The sequence below is a fragment of the Carcharodon carcharias genome, chromosome 11 (genome assembly GCF_017639515.1).
Source record: "Carcharodon carcharias isolate sCarCar2 chromosome 11, sCarCar2.pri, whole genome shotgun sequence".
Taxonomy (NCBI): Eukaryota; Metazoa; Chordata; class Chondrichthyes; order Lamniformes; family Lamnidae; genus Carcharodon; species Carcharodon carcharias.
Window position 1 is genome coordinate 108,725,226 of NC_054477.1, and position 17,573 is coordinate 108,742,798.

The 17,573-nt window shown below is 41.1% G+C and overlaps 1 protein-coding gene across 2 annotated transcripts in view; it reads right to left on the bottom strand.

Moving 5' to 3' along the window:
• sugt1 (SGT1 homolog, MIS12 kinetochore complex assembly cochaperone) overlaps nt 1-17,573 on the bottom strand; it is a 146,380-nt gene that overhangs the window by 7,741 nt on the left and 121,066 nt on the right. For both annotated transcript variants that reach the window (XM_041198953.1, XM_041198954.1), the window contains one exon: nt 15,797-15,881. In XM_041198953.1, the coding sequence (XP_041054887.1) occupies nt 15,797-15,881 (85 nt within the window). The remainder of the gene's footprint in view (nt 1-15,796; nt 15,882-17,573) is intronic.

Here is a 17,573-nt window from a genome sequence, read left to right on the forward strand (position 1 = left end):
CTCTGCAACGGCTGGCAATCAAATTCCAAAGAAATACACCCACGCCCTTTACATTTCTAAGGCAGAGCTCTGGCCAACGGAGACAGCATGTCTGCAAGGACAAAATGAACCTTAACTCAAGATTCAAGACCTGGAAAAATACATCTTTTGTCCAACACTCAGGAGAGGAAGTGGGAAGTATGTCACATGAAGCCCCCACCCTCCGCAAGCTGCTAGAACCGAAATATTGCCATGTGGAACTCAACCCAGGAAGTCTACCATTTTACCACTTAGAAAGGTAGCAGCAGAAAGCACTGTATCTAGGTCAATTGCCCAGCCATAATCTACACTGAGTTACTGGGCCTCCTGCACCTGGGCCTATAAGGCTAATTCACCTTTACGTGCCCTCTTCCACCTGGCAAATTCTTGCTTCTGGGATGACGGATCACCCTACAACAGTTTCAGCCTGCTAACCATTGAAGGAATACACCATTGGACTTTTCATTTTGGACTCACGTGAAACCATAACTCTTAATTTTTATCATGATCTTGCCCTGTACCCGTTTCTTTCCTTTATCCCTCTTTTATAGTATGAAAGCAAAAAGGGGTGGACGTTGCAAAAACCCTTCCCAAGTATTGTGTGTTTGTAAACTAAACCCTCATATTTTATCCTACCATGAGTTTGCTGTGGGGTTATTAATAGAGGATTGAATGACTCCAAATTGAAGGGCTAAGGAAACTACGCCACCACTTATAAAGGGGGAAATCAGAAATCAAAAACACCTTTCTTTTTCCGAACAGGTAGTGAGAGGAGAAATCAGACTGTTTAAATTAATCCTCCACCTGTCTGTAACACTGCCCTTAACTACTAAAACACAAACCTCTTTTACAGTCTTGCGATGCCATGGCATACAAGGGTATGGGCCCAGTGCTGGAAAATGGGATTAGAATAGTTAGGTGCTTGTTTGACTGGTGCAGATCCAATGGGCCAAAGAGCCTTTTCCTGTGCTGTAGACCTCTATGACACTAAATCAATTTTGCACAAAACGACATCTATAATTACCTATTTTCTAATGTCAATACTTTTTAAAAACTTAAACTTCAATGTTAACTTTCTTCAATTATTGTATCGTATTGTACCAATTTGAAACTTCCTCTCCGGCTGCCTTTTAGAACTTCAAAATCATGCCCTTTAAATTCTCCCTTTCTGTTCCCAGTGTTCATTTCAAGGTGGCAACAGCTTTTTGAAATTGTAATGTTTGGTTGAAAATGCTAGACTTTCAGTTAACCATTTGGTAAATATTGGAAGATTGAAAGTGAGCATTTAAGTATATGCTGATTGATAAACAAAATGCAACATCGAGTCATAAGAGATATTAAGACAGGTGACTAAAAGTTTTTTTTAAACAAGTGTTGCTGGAAAGTCCAGCATTTGTTGCCCATCCCTAACTGCCCTTGAGAAGGTGGTTGTGAGCTGCCGCCTTGAACATCTGCAGTCCATCTGGCATAGTTAGGAAGGAAGCTCCACTTTTTGACCCAGCAGCAGTGAAATAACATCAATACATTTCCAAGCCAGGATGGTATGTGGCTTTGAGGGGAACTTGCAAGAGGTGGTGTTCCCATGTGCCTGCTGCCTTTTTCCTTCTAGGTAGTACAGGCCACGGATTGAAAAGGTGCTGTCACAAAGGCTTGACAGTTTGCTGCAGCGTATCTTGTATATGCCACACATTGCTGCCACTGTGTGCCAGTGGTGGAGGCAGTTGGTGGTGGACAGGGTGTCGATCAAGCAGGCTGCTTTTTTCCTGGATGGTGTTCGGTTTTCTTGATTATTGTTGAAGCTTGGCACTCATTTAGGCAAACGGAGTGCATTCCATCCCATTCTTGACTTGTACCTGTAGACAATGGGCAGGCTTTGGGGAATCAGAAGGTCGTTTACCCAGCATAGAATTTCCAGCCTCTGGCCTGCTCTTGCAGCCACATTATCTATATGGCTGGGCCGGTTTTGTTTCTGGTTTATGGTAACCCCCAGGATATTGATGTGGGGGATTCAGCGACAGTATTGCCATTGAATATCATGGGAAGATAGTTACATTCTTTTATGTTGGAGACGGTCATTGCCTGGAACTTGCATGGCGTGAGTTTTAGTTGTCTCTTATCAGCCTAAGTCTGAATATTGTCCAGGTCTTGCTGTATATTGGCATGGACAGCTTCAGTATTTGAGGAGTTGTGAGTGAGGCTGAACATTGTGCAATTATCAGTGAACATCCCCAGTTCTGACCTTATGATGGAAGGAAGGTCATTGATGAAGCAGGTGAAAGTGATTGGCCCTAGGACACTATCCTGAAGAATTCCTGCAACAATGTCCTGGGAGATGACTGACCTTTCTCAAACACAACCATCTTCCTTTGTGCTAGGTATGACTCCAAGCATTGGAGATTTCTTCCCCACCAACTCCCACTGGCTTCAAATTTGCAAGCGCTCCTTAAATGCCACATTCGGTCAAATTCTGCCTTATAATCAAGAGCCCTCATTCACACCTCATCTTGAATTCAGTTCTTTGGTTCATGTTTGAACCAAGGCTATAATGAAGTCAGGAGTCAAGTGGCCCTGGAGGAACCCAAACTGAGCAGGTTATTGTTGTGTAAGTGCTGTCTGATAGCAGTTATGCAACAAGAAACTTCCCAGAATGACAGATGCAAAGGACATGTGAGAATGAGGAAGTGAAGGAAATTAGTATTAGTAAGAAGGTTGTATTGGAGAAATCAATGGGACTGACTGAAGGTTAAGTCCCCAGGGCCTGTTATTTTACATCACAGAGTGTTGAAAGAGGTAGCTATGGTGATGGTGGATGCATTGGTGATCATCTTCTAAAATTCTATAGATTCTGGAACTGTTCCTGCAGATTGGAAGGTGGCAAATATCACCCACTCTTTAAGAAGGGACGGAGAGAGTAAAAGGGAAACTACAGGCCTGTTAGCTTTACATCAGTATTGGAAAAATGCTGTAATCTGTTACAAAGTATGTGACAAATGGATACTTAGATAATAATGATCTGACTGGGTATAGTTAACATGGATTTATGAATGGGGAATCATGATTGACGAACGTGTTGAAATTTTGTGAGCATGTTATTAACAGAATTGATAAAGGTGGATGTAGTGTACGTGGATTTTCAGAAGGCTTTCGATAAAATCCTCAACAAGAGGTTAGTGAGCAAAATTAAACCACATGGAATAGGAAGTAATATACTGGCATGGATTAAGGACTGGTTAACAGGCAGGAAACAGAGAGTAGGAATAAATGAGTCATTCTCACATTGACAGGCTGAGGTTAGTGAGGATCAGTATTTGGGCCCCAACTGTTCACAATATATATCAATGATTTGGATATGGGGACCAAATGTAATATTTCTAAGTTTGCGGATGCAAAGTAACTTCAAGGGGATAGTGAGTGGGCAAGAACATGGCAGATGGAACATAATGTAGAAAAATGTGAGGCCACCCACTTTGGTAGGAGGAACAGATGCGCAGAGCATTTCTTAAATGATGAGAGATTAGAAAGTGTAGATGTAGATGTCCTCGTCAATAAGTCACAAAGCTAACATGCAAGTGCAGCAAGCAATTCTGTTAGTCTCTATTGCAAGAGGATTTGAGTACACGAGTAGCGAAGTCTTGCTTCAATTGTCCAGAACCTTGGTTAGGCCACACATAGAGTAGTGTGTATAGTTTTGGTCCCCTTACCTTAGGGGAGTGAATCACAGAATCTTAATGGCACAGAAAGAGGCCATTCGGCCCATCATGTCTGCACCGGTTCTCCAAACAAGCATTATCACCCCCTGCCATTGCCCTGCCTTTTCCCCACACGCTTGCACATTGTTTCTATCCAAATAATCATAAATGTTCTCTTGAATGCCTCGACTGAACCTGCCTCCATCACACTTCCAGGCAATGCATTCCAGACCTGAACCACTTTTTGTATGAAAAAGGTTTGTCTCACGTCACACTTGCTTCTTTTGCAAGTCACTTTAACTCTGTGCCCTACTGTTCTTGGTCCTTTTATGAGTGGGAACAGCTTCTCTCTATCTACTCCATCCAGCCCTCTCATGATTTTGAACATCTCAATCAAAACTCCTCTTAGCCTTCCTTCTCTCCAAGGACAACAGTCCCAATCTCTTCAATCTATCCTCAGTTTCTCATCCCTGGAACCATTCTTGTAAACCTCTTCTGTACTCTTTCCAAAGTGTTCATACCCTTCCTATAATATGGTGCCCAGAACTGTACACCGTATTCCAGCTGAGGTCTAATGAGTGTCGTATCTAAATTCAGCATAAACTCCCTGCTCTTGTACTCTATGCCCCTATTAATAAAGCCCAGGATACTAAATGCTTTATTAACTGCTCTCTCCACTTGTCCTGCCACCTTCAATGATCCATGCGCATATAAGCCCAAGAATTTCTGCTCCTGCATCCCCTTTAAAATTCCACTCTTTATTTTATACTGACTGTCCATGTTCTTCCTACAAAAATGGATCATGTCACACTTCTCCACATTGAACTTCATCTGTCACCTATCTGCTCACTCCACCGACTTGTCTATGTCCTCCTGAAGTTCCATACCGTCCTCCTCACAGTTCACAACACTCCCAAGCTTCGTTATCATCTGCAAACTTTGAAATTGTCCACCACACACCAAAATGTAGATCATTAATCTATATCAGGAAAAGCAAGGGTCCCAATACTGACCCCGGGGAACTCCACCACAAACCTTCCTCCAGTCCGAAAAATATTCATTGACCTGCTTCCTATTTTTCAGCCAATTTTGTTATTGACATTGCTACAGCCCCTTTTATTCCTTGAGCAATAACTTTACTCAAGTCAGTTGTGTGGCACTGTGTCAAATGTCTTATCAAAGTCCATGTACACCACATCAACATTACCCTCATCGGCTTTTTGTGCAGCAAAAGTTCACTAGGCTTGTTCAGGGGATAGCGGGACTGTCCAATGGAGAGAGATTAGGGCAGCTGTGTTTGTATTCTCTAGAGTTTTGAAGAATGAGAGGTGATCTCATTAAAATCTACAAAATACTTAAAGGGATAGGCAGGGTAGATGCAGGTTAAGATGTTTCCCTGGTTGGGGAGTCTAGAACCAGGGGACACAATTTCAAAATAGAGAGGAAGCCACTTAGGACCAAGATGAGGAGAATTTGTTTTTTCTCAGAGGGGTGTGAATCTTTGGAATTCTCTACCCCAGAGGACTGTGGAAGCTCAGTCATTATGGTTAAAGCAGAAATTGACAGATTTCTAAATACCAGTGACATAAAGGTACATGAGGATAGTGTGGGGAAAAAGGCATCAAAATGGATGATCAACCAATGATCATCTTGAATGGTGGAGCAGGCTCAATGGGTTGAATGGCCTACTCCTGTTCCTATGCTCCATCACTTTGCTGATGATCAAGAGTAGATTGACAGGCCCATAACCGGTTGGTTTGGATTTGTCCTGCTTTTTGTGGGTAGGACATACCTGGGCAATTTTCCATATTGTCAGGTAGCGGTAGCTGTACTGGAACAACTTGGCTAGGGACCTGGCTACTTCTGGGACACAAGTCTTCAATACTGCTGGAATGTTGTCAGGGCCCCCAGTCATTGCAATATCCAGTGCCTTCAGCTGTTTTTTGATATCACATGCAGTGAATAGAATTGGCTGAAGGTTGGCAACTGTCATGTTGGGGACCTCAGGATGGACAACCCACTAGGCATTTCTGGCTGAAGATATGTTCCAGCCTGGTCTCTTGTACTGATGTGTTGGGATTCCTCCATCATTGAGAATGGTGATATATTTGGAGCTTCCTCCTCCGTTAAGTTCTTTACTGCCCACCACCTTTTACGGCTGTTTGTGGCAAGACTGCAGAGCTTTGATCTGATCCTTCGGTTGTGGGATCACTTAGCTCTATCACATGCTGCTTCAGTTGGTCAGTATATTTGTAGACCTGTGTTATAGCTTTGATTGGTTGGCAGCTAATTTTTTGTCAGAGGTAGATGTTAAAGATGTCTTAAAGGAGGGGGAAAAAAGAGAATTGGAGAGGTTTAAAGAGGAAACCTTGCAGCTCAGTGCCTAAGCTACTGAAGGCATGGACGTCAATAGGGGAGTGATGAGATGTGCAAGAGCACAGAATTGGAAACATGCAGAGATCTGAGGGTTGGAGAGCTACAGGATGTTATAGGAACAAAGATGATAAATCTAAGAGGAATTGCGAGGTGGGGAGCCAACAAGAATTGGAATTGGTGAGAGTGCGGACAAAGGCAGCATTTCTTGTTTAACTCAAGCTTACAGTAAGGTGGAGGCCAGCTACCCAGGACAGCACTGGAATAGTAGAGTCTAGAGATAACAAATGGTTGAGGGTTTCAGCAGATGAGCTGAGGCAAGGGCAGAGATAGGCTATGTTACAGGGGATATTGCAGTAGATAGTCTTAGTCATGGAGGGGCTATGGAGTCGTAAGATCAGCACAAGGTCTGATCAGCATAGGACTCCCGTGGTCTGTTTAGCCTCAGACAGTGCAAAAGAGACAGATGGAGTCAGTGGCTAGGGGAGAGAGTTTATGGAAGGGACTGAAAACAATGGCATTTGCTTTCTCAATATTTAATTGGACGGCATTTCTGTTCATTAGTTAAGTAGCGTGGACACTAGATAAGTAGTGTGACTAATGAGAGACAGTGGAGGAGTCAAGAGCAATGGCAGTGAGGAATAAAGCAACAAATCTCAGTCAGGAAAGGTACAGAAAATCTGAACACAGAAAATGTTAGAAAACCAAAGGATGTATAAATATAAAAGAATCAGTGAAGTTTGAAAAAAATGCAGAATGAAAACATGAGGTTTGAAAATGAATAATATAGCTAAAGTCTGAAGTTATTGTTTACACCAGGAAATTGTAGTTTTCTTTGGAAAATATTGTTCCTGAAGCTTATCCTGAACTTTGTTGGAACAGTGTACAAAGCTGGGATGGGAAAAGACAGGAGGGTGAAAATGGTGTGCCAGGTATTTGGCAAAGCAGTCACCTAATCTGCATTTGGTCGCCCCAGTGCAGAATAGACAGCGCCCAGAATGATGAACACAGCAAAAATCAGAGGACATGTATATAAATTGCTCGTGCAGAACTGTTTGGTACATTGGACAATGGCACAGAAGATGACCATGCATCCAACCAGGGTGTGCCATAACCTCTAGTATTTTAAGAGTCCACAATCTGCATGGAAACCACAGAAAGGCATACCCTTGCTGAGCCACTGTGACCTCTTGCACCGACTACAGTTCCACATTGTATGTGGCAAGGTACGCCTGTGATGGCTGGCTGCCAGGTCCCAATTATCTGTACAATCCTGTGGTTAGTTCAGATTGTACCTCCAGCCTGTTCTCAGGATTGGAACTGGATACTGTTGTGCCCATTGATTAGCAAACCTTTCCCTTATCCAAATGGTGCATAATGTGTTTTCCTACGTCTCTCCTTTGAGCAGATATTATCCAGGCCTACCTGGACAGTGAAACCTTTGTTTATCAATGCTATTTCCTATTAAAACACCTAATGTCATGAACAAAAATTAGGTAACTGAATTGTTCAAGCCAAACTGTGGCCAAGTAGTCATTCAAATTTGGGCAACCTTGCCCTCTACGAAGTGGCATTCCCTTCATCAGATGGTCATGTACTGTTGTGAAATAGTTTCCAACGTCTTCAATTTAATGATTCAGTGAAGATATGGGGATAAATCTATTAATGCTGGAGTATATGCATAACTGATCATTTCATACTTTAAGAGCTCATGGAACCTCCCGGTTTGTATCATACATTTCTAAGAGACCAATAGTGGTTTGCCATATTTAAAATATCCAATCTCTCTGTCTACAAATTTCTGCTCGACTCCCCCGTTCAGGCTTTATCCAGGGTGGGCTAAGCAGCTCCACAAATTAGAAACAAAACAAAAACAGAATTACCTGGAAAAACTCAGCAGGTCTGGCAGCATCGGCGGACGAAGAAAAGAGTTGACGTTTCGAGTCCTCATGACCCTTCGACAGAACTTGAGTTCGAGTCCAAGAAAGAGTTGAAATATAAGCTGATTTAAGGTGTGTGTGTGTGTGGGGGGGTGCGCGGAGAGAGAAAGAGAAGTGGAGGGGTTTGGTGTGGTTGTAGGGACAAACAAGCAGTGATAGAAGCAGATCATCAAAAGATGTCACCAACATCTTTTGATGATCTGCTTCTATCACTGCTTGTTTGTCCCTACAACCACACCCCCCCTCCAATTATCTCTCTCTCTCCGCACCCCCCCTCCACACCTTAAACCAGCTTATTTTTCAACTCTTTCTTGGATTCGAACTCAAGTTCTGTCGAAGGGTCATGAGGACTCGAAACGTCAACTCTTTTCTTCTCCGCCGATGCTGCCAGACCTGCTGAGTTTTTCCAGGTAATTCTGCTTTTGTTTTGGATTTGCAGCATCCGCAGTTTTTTTGTTTTTATCCACAAATTAGAAGTTCATCTATGGGAAGGTATTATACCTTTCCTTTCCAAACGTTTTCAACAATTCAGTTGCTTCATCAATTAACTTTCCTCCATCATAAGTTCAGAAGTGGGGATGTTTGCTGGTGATTGCAGTGTTCAGTTTAAGATGGTGGACGTCCTGTTCGCAACTCCTCAGACATTGAAACAATCATGTTCATATGCAGCAAGACCTGGTGGACAACATTCAGGCTTGGCCGTATCACTCAGGCAAGTAAAATTCACCACAGAAGCGCAGGCAATGACCTTCTCCAACAACAGCGAATCGAACCATCTCTTGTCATTTGGAAGCATTACTATCATTGAATCCTCCACCATTAACATCCTGGGGGTTACCATTAACCAGAACTTTAACCGGATTGGCCACATAAATACTGTTACTACAACAGCAGGTCAGAGGCTGAAGATTTTTTGCAGAGAGTAACTGATCCAAAGTCTGTCTGTCATCGAGGAGGCACAAGTCAGGCGTGAGATGCAATACTCTCCACTTGCTTGGCTAACTGCAGCTCTAACACTCAAGAAGTTCAATACAATCAAGGACAAAGCAGCCTGCTTGATCAACGCCCCATCCATCACCTTATGCATTAATTCCTCCACTACAAACACAGTGGCAGGAGTGTATACCACATACAAGATTTATGCAGCAACTCACCAAAGTTCCTTCGTTAACACCTTCCAAACCTGTGATCTCTCTCACCTCGTAAGACAAGGGGTAGCAGATATGTGGGAATGCCACCATCTACAAGCTCCCCTCCAAGTTACACACCATCCGGACTTGCAACTATATCGCTGTTCCGTCACTGTCGCTGGATCAAAATCCTGGAACTGCCTGCCTAACAACATTGGAAAGGCAGTGGCTCATCACTTTCTTCTCAAGGGCAATTAGTGGAGGGCAACAAATGCTGGCCTTGCCAGCGACGTTCACATGCCAGGAAAGAATTAAAAAAACATTATTTTCAAAGATGATAATCCTTTCTCTAAGTATTGAATGGATCCATATATTCATCAGTCCATATCATCAACAGGGTTAAGACCATAAGACATAGGAGCAGAAATTAGGCCATTCGGCCCATCAAGTCTGCTCCGCCATTCAATCATGGCTAATAAGTTTCTCAACCCCATTCTCCCGCCTTCTCCCCTTACCAAACAAGAACCTATCTATCTTGGTCTTAAGTACACTCAATGACCTGGCCTCCACAGCCTTCTGTGGCAATGAATTCCATAGATTCACCACTCTCTGGCTAAAGGAATTTCTCCTCATCTCTGTTCTAAAAGGTATTCCCTTTACTCTGAGGCTGTGTCCTCGAGTCCTAGTCTCTCCTACTAATGGAAACATCTTCCTCACGTCCACTCTATCCAGGCCTTTCAGTATTTTGTAAGTTTCAATCAGATTCCCCCCTCATCCTTCTAAACTCCATCGAGTATAGACCCAGAGTCCTCAAATGTTCCTCATATATTAAGCCTTTCATTCCTGGGATCATTCTTGTGAACCTCCTCTGGACCTTCTCCAGGGCCAGCACATCCTTCCTGAGATACAGGGCCCAAAATTGCTCACAATATTCTAAATGTGGTCTGACCAGAGCCTTATAAAGCCTCAGCAGCACATCCCTGCTTTTATATTCTAGTCCTCTCGAAATAAATGCCAACATTGCATTTGCCTCCCTAACTACTGACTCAACCTGCAAGTTAACCTTAAGAGAATCCTGGACTAGGACTCCCAAGTCTCTTTGCACTCCAGATTTCTAAATTCTCTCCCCATTTAGAAAATAGTCTATGCCTCTATTCTTCCTACCAAAGTGTATGACCTCACACTTCCATCTGCCACTTCTTTGCCCATTCTGCGAACCTGTCCAAATCCTTCTGCAGCCTCCCCACCTCCTCAATGCTACCTGTCCCTCCACCTATCTTTATATCATCTGCAAACTTAGACAGCATGCCCTCAGTTCTTTTATCTAGATCATTAGTGTATAAAGTGAAAAGTTGTGCTCCCAACACTGACCCCTGCGGAACTCCACTAGTCACCGGCCGCCATCCTGAGAAGGACCCCCTTATCCCCACTCTCTGCCTCCTGCCAGACAGCCAATCTTCTATCCATGCTGGTACCTTGCCTCTGACACCATGGACTCTTATCTTACTGAGTAGCCTCCTGTGCGGCACCTTGTCAAAGGCCTTCTAGAAGTCCAAGTAGATAACATCCATTGGCTCTCCTTTGTCTAACCTACTCGTTACCTCCTCAAAGAATTCTAACAGATTTGTCAGGCATGACATCCCCTTGATGAAACCATGCTGACTTTGCCCGATTTTACCATGCACTTCCAAGTATTCTGAAATCTCATCCTTAATAATGGACTCTAAAATCTTACGAACGACCAAGGTCAGGCTAATCGGCCTGTAACTTCCTGACTTTTGCCCCACTCCCTTCTTAAACAGGGGGGTTACATTAGCGATTTTCCAGTCCTCTGGGACCCTCCCTGACTCCAGTGATTCCTGAAAGGTCGCCAATAACGCATTCACTATCTCTTCAGCTATCTCCTTCAGAAATCTGGGGTGTAATCCATCTGGTCCAGGTGATTTATCCACCTTCAGACCTTGCAGTTTTCCTAGCACCTTCTCCTTGGTAATGACCACCATACTCACCTCTGCCCCCCAACTCTCTTGAACTTTGGGGATGTCACTCGTGTCTTCCACTGTGAAGACTGATGCAAAGTACCTATTCAGTTCCTCCACCATTTCTTTGTTTCCCACTACTACTTCTCCAGCTTCATTTTCCAGCGGCCCAATGTCCACTTTTGCCTCTCTTTTACCCTTTATATATTTAAAAAACTCTTGCAATCTTCTTTTATATTATTGGCTAGTTTACCCTCATATTTAATCTTCTCTTTCCTTATTTCTTTTTTAGTTGGTCTTTGTAGGCTTCCCAATCCCCTGGTTTCCCACTGCTTTTTGTCGCCGGTTGACAGGAGAGCTACAAGGGTATCTTTCTGTTTTGTAAAGACGTAAAGGTAAGTGGCCCATTCATTTCTGTCCCACTTGAGGTGACTGGCTACCAATTTAAATACTCCAATAAACCATGAATATTACAAAAGAAAAATACTGCAAATGCTGGAAACATGAAATAAAAATAGAAAATGCTGGAAATATTCAGTAGGTCAGGCAGTATCTGTGAATAGAAACAGAGATAACAATTCAGGTTGATTATCCTTCATCAGAACTGCTGTTAACTAAACTCAGAAATAAATTATCAACATTACCTCCCTCTATGATTTAATAACATTTTGAGGCCTGTATTCATGAACCTCATTATCCAACTTACAGTTGATACATATTTTATGCCAGTTCAAGAACATAACACACTTGCTCAACAGCCTTAATTGAAATTACTACTGCTCCTTGATGGCCTTAAATTTTAATTTTTCCCTCTGTTCTTCCTGCTTCCAGCTCTTTGGGTCCTTTCTCAGCCTCCAATTTCCAACCTTTTCCTCACTTCCTCCTTTGCCTTGCTGGAGATGTTTTTTCCATGGCTGCCATCACACTGACTCACTTTCTGCCTCTGAATCTAACTTTCTTTTTAAAGAAGCGCTGTTGCAGTATTTCAAATTTTACCAATGTTGAATTGCCTTTATCACCAGTGCACGCTAGGTAGCTGCCACCAATTGTTACAAGTTTAGCATCAAATTTAGATATTATTTCGAGCACAGCAGTGTTAGTCACATCCATAAGGAATCTGAAAGTCCTGTGTTCAGTGTCTACTCATACTGTGCAATGTTTAATTATTTGATAATAGAACCCAGGGATATAATAGAATCCCCATGTGGTCTTACTAGATACCACATCTTTCACACATGTGCTTTTCAATCATTCCAAGCTGATCTGAACTAATGCTTGGTGAAATGAGGTCATTAAGCTTCCTTCCTTTACAGAAAGTAAGCATAGAGAGCAATAATCAGAGAAACTTAACTCAATTTCATTTCTTAAAAAATGGGGAAGAACACAGTAAGTCAAACATCTTGTTACTTTTAAGAAGTGACTTTTTTATTCTTTGCATGCTTTTCTTTCCATCAACATTTAACTGCAAAACCTGACATATAGCATTTTTAGCTCCCAACTCTGCAGCCAAGACTGGGTCTCCCAGTGTATTCTTCAAACTGACTACCTCCTAACTAAAGGCTCACCCTTTCTTTTCTAAATCCCAGGAAAAAGAGTCAGTGTTTCTGACATTCATTCATACAGGGATTTGCCAGCAAGCCTAACAGCCTTCTCCCAGGAATATATTCTTTGCAGATACCTCATCTCATGTTGTGAGCATGACTTCCCTGACTACAATACATGTGCAATGTCAAATTATTTAACTTCCCTGTCCATGCTGGCTAGTGTCCTGGAATGAAATAACATATTCAAGTTATATCAGTTTGAAAAAACATCTTTCGCGATCACTGGATGCCCTAAGGTGCTTTACAGCCAATGAAATACTTTTGTAGTTGTAATGCAGGGATCACAGCAGCCAAGTTGCACACAGCAAACTCCCACAAACAGCAAGGTGATAATGACCAGATAATCTGTTTTTATAACGTTGATTGAGGAATAGATATTTGCCAGGACAAACTCTTGAAAAATTCTAAAATAGTTTCATTGGAGCTTTTGCATCCAACTGATCAGGCAGTTAGGGCCTTGGTTTAATGTCTCATCTGAAAGACTGCACCTCAGTTCTGATTTTTGTACTCAAGCCCTGGAGTGGAACTTAAACCCAGAATCTTATGACTCAAAAGTGAGTATTTCTAACTGACCCTTGGCTGACACTCATGCCTAACATTCATATGCTCTACTAGTTGGTAGCACTCTTGAACCCATGACCTTGTGACTCAGGTTAAGTCCCACTCTAAAGATTGAGCACCAAAAGCAAGGTTGATACTCCAGTGCAATACTGAAAGAGTATATTTCTTGAAGAATAGCAGGGGAGTTATCCTTGGTATCATGGCCAATAGTTATCCCTCAACCAACATCACAAAAAAATGACAAAATACCTAGTCAACATCCCATGAATTAATAAAAAAAAAATAAACAATATCACATTCTCCAAGCCACAATGCTCAATATATGATGTGGTAGTGATTGGGAACCCTTTTCCAATTTTCACCTCCTTTTCCTCCCAAAGAATTTTTAAAATTCATTAATAGGATATGAGCATTGCTGGTAATTGCCTATGCCTTTGAGAAGGTAGGTTTATCCACAATCCTGAATGAGTTGCGTTAAGCCTCTGCAGCGAGTTTACAAAAAGCTAGATATTTCAAAACAGACCATAAATGATGGATCCTGCGTAGAGAGTCCATGATAAAGGTCCTAGTGATACCCATTTATATTTGATAGATATTTTAGGGTTAAGAAGTAGCAGCTGAGCAGATCTGACTGAAATTATTGCCATGCTATGTCACATTCATTATTACTTTGGGTATCAATGCAATGAGTGCAAGAGAATAACTCATAGCAAAGAAAAAAATGAAAACTATAGTGAGTTACTCTATGTGGTCAAAAAAGTAAACTATGAATGTTTCTGATGTGGAAGACCAACAGATTTTCTGCCAGGATATGATAACGTTGCGAATATCTAGTTCACAATTCATGTTTTATAATAGAACTTTTAGTTTTAGGAATTAAAGTGTTAAATGCAAGATTAAAGGGAACACTTGGTTAAGAAACTGGTAAATGTGAATCAAACAAGCTTGAGTTAATTAAATTTAAAAGGTAAATTTATCTTACAAGGTTAGGGGTAGAAGTGTAAAAACTAAAAACAATGGATGACCTGTTGCTGAGCTTATAATAGAGCCAAAGTATGTAGTTCCCAGATGAAAATAAGTTCAAGGTAGTTGGTCAACAAGGGAGCCCCTTGATAAGGTCAGGAGGTTTGGAGAAAGGGTTGTAAAACTCCATTAGGATATAAATTATTCATTATGGGATACAGAATCAGAGTTGTACTGAAGGTAAAATAATTAGTTTACATTTCTGTTTGAGAACATTCCAAAGCAAGCCACTGTGTCATAGAGATGGGCTATGGGGATTAGAAGATTCCTTTATTTAATTTAGCTGGATGTTTCTCACAGAAGGCATTTTGGTTTGGTGTAGGCTACAATTCATTGAGTTGGGAGAGTCAAAGGGGATGAATGTTAGTCAGGCTTACACTTAAGCAGAGAAACTATTAATTTTACTGTTCACCACGTGGAATGCTGGTAAGGCTTGAGCTTAGTTTGGAATTTGAGAGGGAGAGAGGCTGGAAGGTTTGCCTAGCTTGAAGCTACAGGAAAAATCTACAGCAGTCCTCAAAGTGAAAGGCAGCCAGCCTTGTGGCAATTCTCAAAGTTTGAGCTGAGAGGTCCACAGTTGTGAGGCTTCAAAGAGAATTTGGAGGATTGCTTAGTACACCTAATGGATCCCCATGAAATTTCATACCTTAGAGAATAGTTGGAACATAAGAAGAATTAAAGTGAATCCTGGAGGGCTGTGGCATACCTTTGGATTGGTTCCAGGAAAAATGAATGAACCCTTCATGATGCTTCTGATGAATGGGGAAACTCTTAGGGAAAGTGAAAAGTAGAACTAAATTAATAGCATAAGTCTTTATAAGCTTTAGTGTTAAGTTAGTAGTGCTTGTTTTGTTTAATTTCTCTTTATATATAATAAAGCTTGTTTTTACTTAATCGCTGGGTGTTTGAATTTCTATTTAAATTTTAATGTTCTTTAACAGGATCGTAACAAAAAAACGAAATAAAGTCATGGTCCATGAAGCATTATAAACAGAATTGCAAGAGTGGAGGATGAAGGGGAGCACTTTACTATGTAAGGTACATGTTTGTAAAAAAGGGCCTTCGTATTTCCTTTGTGGTATAACAACATCCTAATTAAAAAGGGAGATTGAATAAGAAATTATTGGTCTCCTGGGCAATGAATTACATAATAAAAAATGGAAAAGTGAGCAGATTGATCAGATATGATTTTCTTTGCAACTTTATGCAAATTGAAATGCTTACTAATTAAAGGTAAAGGTCAAGTTGTAATTTTCCATCTACTGGTTCCAAATAGTATTCAAAAACACAAGATCATTGTTAAATAGAGTTTTCAGGCTAGAAGAATTTGAAATAGGTTATTGGAGGAACATTACTGACATTTGCTTATTCTTAGAAAAACATTGGAAATACATTAACCTGTACTCCTTTCTCAGTGGAAACAACAATCACTCATTTGTTTACAAAATATAGTATAAAACTATTGTGGCAAACTCTCACCTGGCACGAAGTGCTTTACATCTGGGAGGACACCTTCCAGCTTTTCCCATCGAATGGCTTCAGTTTTTTTCAGTTTTATTTCAATCTACAAAAGAAGCAATTTTTTTTAAAAACAAGAAATACTTAGTTTCATATTTACATTTGGATTGGCATTGCTCATTTTTTAAATTCAGGTATAAACACCATGTATGGGATAATTCTCTATTGTGCATTAGGGAAAATTAGCAGCGGGCATTTTCCTGTTAGAAATTCCCTCTTAATGGTCAGTTGACCTTCCTTTCCACCATTACAGAAATCATAAGATCATAAGAAATAGGGGGAGTACGCCGTTTGGCTCATTGAACCTGCTGCAACATTTAATAAGTTCATGACTGTTCTGATTGTGGTCATTTCCCTGCCTGGGCCTCATAACCCTAGACTCCCTTGTTGATCTAAAATCTGTCCAACTCAGACTTGAACAGCTGTAGCAACATTTCCCTACTTTTATACATGATTCCCCTTGCAATAAATGCCAGCATTCCATTTGCCTTCTTAATCATTTGCTGTGCCAGCATGCTAATTTTTTGTGATTCATGTACCAGGACCCCCAGATTCCTTTGTACTGTAGAATACTGCAGTCTCTCTCCATTCAAATACTATACTGCTTTTCTATTCTTCCTGCCAAAGTGGACAAATTCACATTTTCCCATTTACTTCACCTGCCAAATTTTTGCCCACTCGATTAACCTATCTGTATTCTTTTGTAGGCTCTATACCTCCTATAGACAACCTACTTTCCTAACTATTTTTGTGTCATCAGCAAATATAGCTACCAAAAATTTGGTCCCTTCATTCCAAGTCACTGATATAGATTGCAAATAGTTGAGGCCACAGCACTGATACCTGTGGCACTCCACTAGTTACAGTTTGGCAATCACCTATATATGCCTGCGGTCTGCTTCCCGTTAGCTAACCAATTCTCTATCCATTCTAATATGGTACCCCCTACATCATGAGCTTTTATTTTGTGAAGTAACCTTTGATGTGGCACCTTATCAAATGCCTTTTGGAACTCCAAATGCACAAATACAGGTTCTCCTTTATCCACAATTTAAAAAAAAATTCTAATTAGTCATGGATGATTTCCCTTCCTCAAAACCATGTTGACTCAGGGTGATTTTATGATAATTTTCTACATGCCCTACTATGACCTCCTTAATGCATCTTGTGTTTTCCCTATGACAGATGTTAAGCTAACTGGTCTATAGTTTCCTGCTTTCTGTCTCCCTCCTTTCTTGAAAAGAGGCATCACAATTGCAAATTTCTAATTGGCTGGGACCTTTCCAGAATCTAGGGAATTTTGTAAGATCACAACCAATGAATCTGCCATCTCTGCAGCCACTTCCTTTAAAACTCTAGGATGCAGGCCATCAGGTCCAGGTAACTGGTCAGCCTTTAGCTCTTATGGTTTTCCCAGTAATTGTGATTGTTTTAAGTTCCTTCCTCCCTTTACCTGTGATTTTCAACTATTCTTGAGAATTTTCTTTTGTATTTTTCCAGTGAAGCCAGACAAAAATGCCTGATCAGCGCTTCCGTCACCTCCTTCTTTCCCATTATTAATTCCTCAGCCTCACCTTCCAAGGGACCAATCGCTTTTCCTTTTTAAATAATTACAGAAACTCTTACAATCTGTTTTATATTTTTAGCTATCTTCCTCTTATTCTAATTTCGGCCTTTTTTTTTAAAAGTCATTCTTTGATAGCTTCCAAACTCTGTCCAATCTTCCAACTTACCACTA